General features: G+C 45.3%; 1 protein-coding gene across 1 annotated transcript in view; it reads left to right on the top strand.

Moving 5' to 3' along the window:
- The first annotated feature begins 154 nt into the window (after positions 1 to 154).
- The window catches only part of Ucp4A (Uncoupling protein 4A), a 31,516-nt gene continuing 20,969 nt past the window's right edge, over positions 155 to 10,701 (top strand). The window contains exons 1-4 of the mRNA XM_075702181.1: positions 155 to 537; positions 5,934 to 6,044; positions 8,478 to 8,540; positions 9,815 to 9,899. Of these exons, the coding sequence (XP_075558296.1) occupies positions 435 to 537; positions 5,934 to 6,044; positions 8,478 to 8,540; positions 9,815 to 9,899 (362 nt within the window). The 5' untranslated portion in view covers positions 155 to 434. The remainder of the gene's footprint in view (positions 538 to 5,933; positions 6,045 to 8,477; positions 8,541 to 9,814; positions 9,900 to 10,701) is intronic.

Raw genomic sequence — 10,701 nt, 5'->3', positions numbered from 1 at the left:
TGTTAATGTCATTCGACAAACAGCGAAAAAAGAACTATATAACGCAAATTCAGTGACTTTCAATACACCCATTATAACCAGTGTTCCAGCTCACTTCAGTTTATCCATGAGTTGTACAAGCTGGCTTCCGGTTTTTCTTTCGTCACACTACATCCGGTGCCGCGGCGGCCGCCGCACAGCTGGCGACGCCTGCGCGCATCTAGCGGGAGCGACGGGTATGCTGCACCGGCGGCGAGCAAGGTGCTGGCGACCCCGTATACCCGACCCTTCTAAAAGTCCGAAGGACGGCTCGTAGTCCTACCTCTTCGCGCGAAGGAGAAAGCCGGCCGCGCCGCACGGTGATGGCCGGCGACGCGTTGGTCAGAGCACGCTGCTTCCGAAGACACCGCTTCTCCTGATCGACGATTATTTTGTTTCTTGGCTACCCCGTCGCCATGGCCGCTACCATCGCCCGCATCCCGTCCGAGCCGCGCTACATCGACAGCTTCTTCTACAAGTACGCACTGTCCGTCGCCGCCGCAGCTGTGGCCGAGACGAGTGAGTGCCAATCTCGTCGCCTTGCGCGCGGCAAGGCCGTAGGAGGCTTCTTGCCTGTTGTGTGACCGCGGTCACAACTCGCCGAGCTGGTGGTGCGACCGCGGGCCTTTCGTTGATCGTTTTGAGTCCCGTCTGTGCTGCAATGCTTCATCCCCTATCGAGCTTACACGTTGCCCGTGTGTGTCCTGTTAACGTTTGGGGAAAAAAATCGCGACTTCATGCACCTCTCACAAGGTCACAGATGGCCGGTCATTCAAGGATGGCGCGAAGAGCCCTTTAGCGACAGCCGAAGCCGAGCTTATTTTGTACCAGTCGTGTAGCGGTGCGGCCGAATAGACAGCGTTGTGTAAATCTACAGGCGACATGGTGCTCCGATTTGAAGGCTGTCATGGTTAAGCGGCGTATGTCGCACACACGAGGGAGCCATGGTGGTGCTCTCGGGTCGACTCGGACCTAAACTTGGGCGAACAAAAGCGTTTTGCATCTTGTCATTATCAGTGCGCGCGCGCGTTTGATGCACGGAGAAGTCTTTGAGTGCTCGTGATCTTAGAACGAGCGATAGAGGTCCCTGAGCACGGGCCGGTAAACAAGGACGACGAGAAGGAAACGCGAGAAGATTGCGCGCTTAATTGACTTCGTGCGAGCGTCTTATCGTCGCTACTTTTTTTGGGTCGTTTGTGGCGCTTTGATTCTTCCCAGGCGGCTGCGCGAATTGCCGGAGAAACATGGAGGAGTTCCAAGCTTTAATCTCCCGGAAGCACGAGCGTATAAGGAGGACTCGTTACGTAAGGGTAGACGTGTGTGGGGAACAGCTAACAGTTTCCGTTAAGCTAATGACCAGCCGTGAAAAGGTCAAGTTAGGGCATGCCTAGAGGCCTGCAGATTCCCTGCACCGCCAATTAATTTGTTTGCAGCAGCTCTACAAACTATGCCTTACGGCTCGTTCGCAGTGCTTGCTGCAAGTGCTATGGGATGTTTCCCGGACGACGCATTCTTTTCCATGGTCCCTTAAGAAATATATCGGCAGGGTTCTACTGCATATATATAATGTAGAAGCGCATCCCATTCCGAGTACACGTCTCCCAGGAGACTATGGGAAAAGAATACATGACCTGGGAAACAAAACATCCAATAACAATTGCGCCGGCACTGCAGATGGGGCAGAGCTACCTGCACATTTACGCAAACTTTAATAGAAAGGCTACAAAATATTGAAAACTCACTAAGTTCAGGCTATTAAGGCAGACTATTAAAAACCTGGAAAATGACCATTTCCAGCGGTCGCGTGCGGTGGTCAGTGCAGGTGCTGCCAACCGACAGTGCTGCATCAGTGAATTTATAATTTTTTTATTGAAACAAGGAATTCAGGTGTAACAAATACGAAGGAAATACACACGGCGTGATGGATTATGCTGGCATTTCCGAGATAGGACTAGCATTTCACAGCATAAAAGCTTTGAGAATGTAATGGGAATGTATTGACGAGGTTCTGCTGTAGTGAACGGTTGCGTTCCATACGTGGATTTGAGGAAAGACGAGCATTCAGCCAGTCAATAAGCTCGATGCCAAGTGTTGGCTTGGAATGTCATTGTCGAGTCGCCCACAAAAGTTTATGGGATGTGGGATTCTCAATAAAGCTGAGTTCCTACAAAGCCTGGCCACGTAGCCTCAAATTAAATGTTTTAATCTGTAGTAGCATTTGCAACCTACACAGTGAACTGTTAACATAGAAGCTTAGCAGAGCAGAAATTCGCATCTGTCGTGGCACCTGTGTCCTGTAAAGTTTTTTTCTGACTGTACACAAATTGGAATAGGTACCACAAATGCTCCAAAAAGAAATCGTGGCACTACTTCACTCTCGGGGCATGCACAGACACCATTTCTGTCCACTTAGAATACTTAAAAGAAACATAGGCAAATTAATTTTTGGCTGTGAATTTATGTTAAGCAGTCAGCCGAGGTTGCCACATTATTCTGCTGTGAGAATGCTATGTGCCTTAGCTATGGGCAGCCCTTGTGGGAATAATCGACCATAGCTAACATCACCTCGCATGCATTTTCTTGTCGCCACTAAACTGGCGCCTGTAGTAGCAGTGGCTCTAGCAAATGTTTGATTAAAAGGGACACTAAAGAGCATTGATTGTAGCTGTATTAGGTATATCCCATCACATGGGGCACTTTTGGTCATGGTCAAGCCTGGTCGTAAAGAAATTACTCGATCACAGTTGGCTACCTTGTGCACACTGCTAGGGAGTCAGTCATGATCGAGAAATTCAATTGCGATCGAAAATGCCTCGGTTGATTGGGGTGTAGGTCACACTTCTGCAATAACAAAACAGCCACTCTTACTGTGAGGAGAAGCTTGATGAGCGAGAAAGGAGGCAGAAACGAAAGACCGGTGGCCATGACGGCTCCGAAGTTTACACGCCAGCTTGCCACGTTAGGAATTTTCACAGCGTTTGCATGGGTCTGAAAGATTGCAGGTTGGCAATGAGGGACCATATGGCATTCTAAATTAACTGCTGACTTAACCTAGAGAAACTGTCGAAAACATTTCGTGTGCCAACGCTGCCCAAATATGAGAAAACACTTTGAAACTCTTGACATTTTTGGTGCACAAATCTTTTGAAATATAACAGCGAGGTAGCCTGTCTTCTGGAATGTCTTAGTGTACAGATGAACTCAGTGTTTTGCATAGTCATTGTGAACTTGCATAAAGCAGAGAGGTTGAGTATAGTGAAGTAAAAGTCAATTCACAAATAAATTTAACATTGGGTTAGCCCGACTCAGCTCATCATGCAGGAGAGATTTTAAGATCAAGAATGGTCGAAGAGCCACTGAAATTTTTTTGTGCTATTCGCTCTTGTCTCAGCCCCTCTGTGTAAATGCCACCACTATTAATTGGTACACTGCATCACATTATGTCATTTTACCTGTTGCCGAGGCGCCTGTTAGCAGCACCCACTGAGAGCCTCGGTTCCCACTGTGTTCAGGTTAGCCGTGCATTTGAATTATTCACTGTCAAAATGACACAAGCACTCGCCCAAGGTTGAAAGAAACACACATATAATTGCTGTTATTGAATCCATTACTGGTCCCTATTCACAATAGTCAGACCCTCTCGCGCTCCTCTTTATTGTGAACAAGGGACCCGTACTCACCTTGAAATGTCGATTATGTGCCAGTTTATTTCAGCCTTAGGCAAGTGCTCGTTGTATTTTAACTTAGTAGAACCCTCGCCCAACAAGTTTTCTGTGAACGTTGGAGTGCAAATCTTTTACCGAGTCCACATTAGGCACGAAGAATGGAGCCAAACTGACCCCATTTTCTTAACAGCTGTGCTTCAGGACAGCCTCTGATTTCGCAAAAATGTGCACATATCTCTCCACCTTGTCTAATCTGGAGCACCCGCAGTGTGCAGCAAGGATGACTTACAGGATGTGAGCCGGCGTAGATAACTGTCTAGTGGATGAACGTAGCGATGACAGCTGTGGAACCCTACATATGCTACACTTCCCACTGTGCAATAAATGAAAGGAAATGCATGCATTGCAGTTGAAATGCACGTTACACTGTTGCTTAGTGACAATACATTTAGATGTTTATTACAGGCCAGCAAACCTAACGCTTCATACGAACCACTTCAGAAAATGTCAATTGTTCGTGAGATTTTGCCTTTTTTTATGTTTTTAGTGTTTTATAATATGTAGGAGTGTTCAAATACCTGCCGTGGTAGCTTAGTGGCTATGGTGTTGGGCTGCTAAGCATGAGGTTGGGGGATCGAATCCACACCACGGCCGCATTTTGATGGGAGCAAAATCCGAAAACGCCTGTGTACTTAGACTTAATGCACGTTAAATAACCCCAGGTGGTCCGTCCACATTTCCAGAGTTCCCCAATGCAGCGTGCCTCATAATCACATCATGGTTTTGGCACGTATAACCCCATAATTTCATATTTCTTTTAGGGGTGTTCGAATAAAAAAATGTTCTAATTGAATACAAATATTTGAAAACGACCTTCTAATATTTACAATTTCTCCAAAATGTGAAGTGAAAATTTTATGGAGTCTGTTTATTAACAAAAAGCTTGTGTTATACATGAAATGCCGTTAACAACTGCATGCCATTTTGACTGAGAAGCTTGTGAATGAGGAACAAATGAAAGGACGATTGTATTGGTGCACTGTGGCAGTGACAGTACGGATAAAAAAAAACATGTCACCAGATGCATGTAGTAAAGCATAGTGCTTGTTAAAAGAGTTAAGGCAAATAGTATAGCACCGCACATCGTTTTGAAGGAATTAAACTATTGTGACATTGTCCAAATAATAAACTGATTTGTCTATACTGAGACAGCAAATTTGTGCGCTGCATCAGGTGAGACGTGCTTACCGAATGGCTGGTAACTACGGTGCATACTGACCTTCTTCATATGTTTGTTCAAGAACTGGATCTCCAGCACCAGAATAATCCAGAAGCCTCTCCATTTGTATCAGTCTTTCTCCCTCTAGACTGCAAGCACTGTTTTCCCTGATGGGCATTCGAACGAAACGAATATTTGGCAATCTTGAATAGTGAATTCTCAAGTAGGAATTGAATATTTGAAATTTATATATCCTCCCACCCCTATACTAAATACAAATTTAACTAGTACCATGCCAACAGGCTTATAGCTGCTGAGATCTGAAATTCTTTGTGCTTGTTCATGATAATAATGCTTTCTATTGAAACCCCTTCAAATGGTTGTAGATTTTCTTCACCAGCTTTGCTTGCCACTGCAGGATAAACATATAGCTTTTATGTGATATTCTCAGCTTACGTTAAAGTTTTGTGATGCATAACCACCGTTACTTTGGCAGAGCTTCTTGCGGAGCGAGTTGGTATGTACTTGTGAACAGGAAGCAGCAATACAGATTTGAAAAGGCAGCAGCACAAAGAAGACACTGATGGGGACGAGACGACAAGGACAAGTGCTTGTCGTCTCAAGTCCTTGGTGATGATGTAGCTGGAAGTTCCGGTACGTGACGTCCGGGAAGTTCGTTAATGTGGAATGACAAGTGGACAGAGCCTTGTGGAACGCTGGCCGACGTTTTAGAAAGTCTTCAATTACAGCTCTCAGTACCTGCAAACTGAGTCTGATTCGAGAGAAAGCTTCTCATCCAGTTGAACACATTTACGTTGAAGTTCAGCTCAGTTAGCTCAAGTAGAAGTATGAGAGACAATGCCAAAGGCCTTAATGAAATCGAGCAATGCACAGCATGAGTATTCAGATCTGTATATGCGTGTTTCACATGAGAAAGAAAAGAATTTACAAAAAAACATGTTGACAGTGATTTAAAAAAGAAGTAAGATTAAAATATAAATGCCTGCTCTACTTGCCCGGTTTGGCTGCAGCAACCTACCCACTGGACATCGTGAAGACGCGACTGCAGGTCCAGGGGGAGCTGGCTGCCAAGGGTCAAATAGTCGATCGACGGGGCTTCTTCAAGACTGCGGCAGGCATTGGCAAGTAGACCACTCTGGCATCTGCACTTACGTCGACACCGCCACCAAAAGTGAACAAGATGTACAAAATTTTTGAAAGGGGATGGTCTGCCTTAGTTATGGAAAAGTTGTTGGCAATGAAACATTATTGCTTTTTATGTTGGAGTACTTACTTTGTTAACCCCTTCCATGCCTTGGATGAGCTTGGTTCATCCACTCATTTCTGAAGAAATCAACCAAATGGCACTTTGCATTTTACTAGCAATGCCATATACTAGCCTAGTTTTGTGTCTCTGCTTAGTCATGCTGTTGGTAGATGGCAGCACTCAATCGTAGGACAGTGCTAGCAGAATCGAATTTGTACTTTCTGGGGAGGTCTGCTTGATTTGGCCATTTTTGGTCAGAATTCGGGATAATATAGAGCAAAGAAGGGGTAAATGAAAGTTGTGAAAGAATGTACATGCATGACTCGAGCGTTATTTAAAACAGTGGCATCTGGCTTGATGATGATGACATTAATGACGAATGAAACAGCGAAAAAGATGTCACAATGTAATGTAGATGACAGACACAGCTTTGATTACACTATATCCCGCCTTTTGCGCTCTTCAATTCTCTTCGAAGAATGCACCAAGCATCCCTGTTCAGCACACGCTTGTGATATTGATGATGATGATGACAATAATAGCGCAATGACTTGTTGGCTCGCAGACTTGGGATTGAATCCTGAGTAGTGTCTTACTACACCATTTCAAGCCAGCGTGTACCAGCATGAGTGGCCGATTCAAAAAAAAAAAATATGGTTGATTTTGATTATGACTATTGCTGCATGATGCCCTGCATTATTTTGAGACAGAGAACAGCCCATAACAACTCTTGTTGGGAAAGATTACAGGAATGCAAGGGTTGTTTTGCTTTGACATGCAGTTTTGTTTTCTCTTGTTTTCATTACACCACAATGAATGATGAGGTAGTCTCGCATTCTTTCTTCTGTCACTTGGTGTCACTTGGTCATACTGTCACTTGGTGCCATCATGCCACCAGCAAAAGCTGTGTGCAACAGGAAGACAACTCAGAATGCTGTCCACCCGCCGTGGTTGCTCAGTGGCTATGGTGTTAGGCTGCTGAGCATGAGGTCGCGGGATCAAATCCCGGCCACAGCGGCTGCATTTCGATCGGGGCGAAATGCGAAAACACCCGTGTACTTAGATCTAGGTGCACGTTAAAGAACCCCAGGTGGTCGAAATTTCCGGAGTCCTCCACTATGGCGTGCCTCATAATCAGAAAGTGGTTTTGGCACGTAAAACCCCATAATTAAAAAAAGATTAATAATGCTGTCCATCGGACCTTCATCCCCATAACAGGCCAAAAATCCTAACTAGAAGCCACATTGTTAGCTGTTCTTGTCATTAACTTTCTGTGCGCTCCATTTTAACTCTTGGTCAGCTCGCTTGGCCTGTCACCAGATCTGTCGGTACAGGGTGTGCTTTGGATTAAGCTTACTTAGTGTGCCATCAAAAGTTTTTTTTTTTTGCACCCATCACAGATTACCTCCAAGGTAGGGGGGGGGGAGGGTTGTTGTACACACTCAGCCATGCGAAGAACTTTGCACAGCCATGGCTGGGCTGGTGTAGGAGATGTGCACTCACCTGCTCCCCTTAGCATGTGCTTGATAATTGTACTGCATGTTGGTCACTGTCCCGTTATCAGTGATGCAGGCATGGCTCATGTACAGAGGTTTATGAGGTCTCTATAGAGACGCACATTGCATCTGGCTGCAAAAACAATGAAGCAAAGTGGACGTAATGTCAACACTACATTCAATCACTTCGGTGCTGTAGTGAGGACAGCGTTTGCCTTTTGCTGATGGCATGAATGTTGTGCGCATGTATTCTATTAGCTCAACTTGAAAAAATCAGCGCTAGGAAGCAGGGCAATGACGAGAGCAGACTGCTGTAAGCAAACTAGCTTTTCGGGCTTAGCTGCTGTGTGTATGCACTGGTCCAAGCGGGATGGATAGTAAATGTCAAGCTAACATTATCTAACATTTGACTTGGGGCTGACTAACGCTAACGGACTGTGCACCACTGAGGTGCGACGCGTCCAATGCCACTGGTGGCGCTCCTCATCGCACCAGCATTGTGAGACACCTGGTGGCTACCAGGGCGATGTTTCTCCTGCCCAGCAGCATTTGCCTTGCATGCTGCGTCTCGCCAACATGTCACACCCGCATGTGGTTGGAACACTGTTCGAAGAGTTCAAGCATCATTTCAAGCCTTGCTATTGTTACCAACACTCCACCCTTCAGGCAGAACTGTTAAATTTTTTGCAAGTCTCGTATTGTGTAAACATTTGTGGCCGACTGTCCGTTGCATTTTCAAATGTGGATGCATTCTCATGTGTTTTCAGTGCTCTGATCAGTGAGTGTTTCTCATGGCCAATGCACGATTACAGTGCAGGAGGAAGGCGTGCTAAAGCTGTGGAAGGGGCTGCCACCAGCCATCTACCGGCACCTCAGTAAGTCGTTATCTCACCTCTTCAAACCATCCTGACAAACAGTTGTTAAGTTGCTTTGTCTCAGAATTTTACCGCAAGGTAAAATTATAAATCCTGCTGGTGCTTTCCTAGTACTTGATAAAAAGTTTGGCTGAAAAAAAAATATATATTTGAGGTGATTTAGAACTTGAATATACCGTGTACCGTAATGACATACATTCATGTGTACATGTTGTGGAAAGATTGCGTTGTACTTAGTGCCACAAAGGAAATCCCATAATGAATGCTAAGGGCTTTTTGTGGTTCAGCTTGACATTAATTTTTAATAGTACTGGAGACGTTAGAGATTTAGTGTACCATTTGTCAGGCTTAGTAATGGCACCGCTATGGCACTAACCATCATATTGTTAAATGTTCCTCCATCTTGACATCTGGGGCTAGATGACACTGCTTGATCCTAATGCAGGAGTGACACATATTTTTAAAGTTCTAAAAGCTTTACTATTCATTTCTTGCATGTAAAACAATGATGCCTGACAAGTACCAAAACTGGGAAACGTAAGATATGTTCATCTCATTCTAAAGTTGGTCTCTATACTGCACGAGGCATTATCAACATTGTTGAGGTGTTGTGATGGAGCAAAGTTTGCTGACGTGTAGCAATGAGGCTAGGCATGATGGCGTTGCTTATCATTATCGAGTTGTCATGCTAAATGGAGGAACATTTCAAGAACACGAAAATAAACAGTTCCACGTAGCATCTCAACTACAGACATCAGAATGTACCTCGATAGCATGCAATAAGTTCATTTAGTGGCAAGTTGCAACATGCTTCGCAGAGCCTGTTGATTAACACATTCACTGCGACATGGGTCACAGGCAAGCTGTGGCGGTTATTCCTCCTGTGCGGCTGTTGTAATCACCGGATATGAAAAATTCTTGGGGCTTCTGATTTGACGTGTTGTGGAGCCATCCCTCTCCACCTAGAGAAAGCTTCAAGGGAGCATAATTCCTTGGTGGCTCAATGGTGGGTCACAATGCACCAGAGGAATGTGGCAAGTGACCCACCAGTGAGTCATCGTGCACAGGAATCGGGAAGTGACCCACTGGTGAGTCATCGTGCGCAGGGATCGGGATTTCAGAAAGCGCTGCCGCAGTGAACGTGTTAAAAGAAGGAACGACCTTAGGGCTTGCTTTCTGATCGATGACCAGTGTCTTGCTCGGTCAGTGTACCTCCTTTTCTTGACTCGGTGACACTTGTATGTGCATGTGTTTGTGTGTGTGCGTGTGTTCAGTCTACAGCGGCTGCCGGATGAACTTCTACGAGAGCATGAGGGACCGGTTCCTGCGGAACAAGGACGGAACGCGCGCTCCCCTCTGGTGAGGGGCTCGTCCGCCCGTCTCGGTCGGAGTCTATTGGTGGGGGACTGTAGTTGTCTTGCGTGTATGGATAACTGACGGCAGTTGCCTTGCTTTTTCTGTGTTGAGCTCTTTTTTTTCCCCAAGTTTTGCCCAACGTACCTCAAGTTAATAACTTTTGGATACTAGCTGCATGAAATGGGCAAAGAACAACGCAGCAGAAGGCACAAGAAGTGAGTGCCCCAAATTTTTTTCTTTTTTGTCTCCTCCTGTGCTGTTCTTTTTGTGGCTTCACGCAGTTAGTACTGAACAGTTCAAGTTGACCATCTATACCTTGAATATGTCCTGGTCAGTACCTCAAGTCCTGGGGTGTGCCTTCCATGTTACTTGCACAGTATGTAACCTCCAAAGGGAATTAAAGAAATCTTAGCTACAGGTGTTACAGGGAATGCACCTTGTGACTTCATGGGAATGTGAAGCTGCGTGCGCTGTAAGACAGGATTTCATTGCTCTGAAGCGCCACTATTAACACAATACAACAGTCAGAGAGGCAATGACTGAGCATGTGAAACTAAATTTCTAGGAGCTTTGCTCTTGAGCAGTACTTCTTCTAGTTCTTTATTTATTCATGATAATCTGACAATAATTTTTTTATGCCATTAGAGTGGAACCATGCTGATAGAGCCTCCCTTCACACATTTTATAGATTGAGCATTTTACTTGAAACTTCAAGGGGACGCACAGACTCAAGGCATGTATGATTGACAAAGATGCCCACCCCTGTGATTTTCTGCTGCCATAACATTGCTAAAGGCTGTTTTGT

This window comes from Dermacentor variabilis, chromosome 8 (assembly GCF_050947875.1).
Source record: "Dermacentor variabilis isolate Ectoservices chromosome 8, ASM5094787v1, whole genome shotgun sequence".
NCBI classification, from domain to species: domain Eukaryota; kingdom Metazoa; phylum Arthropoda; class Arachnida; order Ixodida; family Ixodidae; genus Dermacentor; species Dermacentor variabilis.
This window is presented reverse-complemented; position numbering and strand designations above follow the sequence as displayed.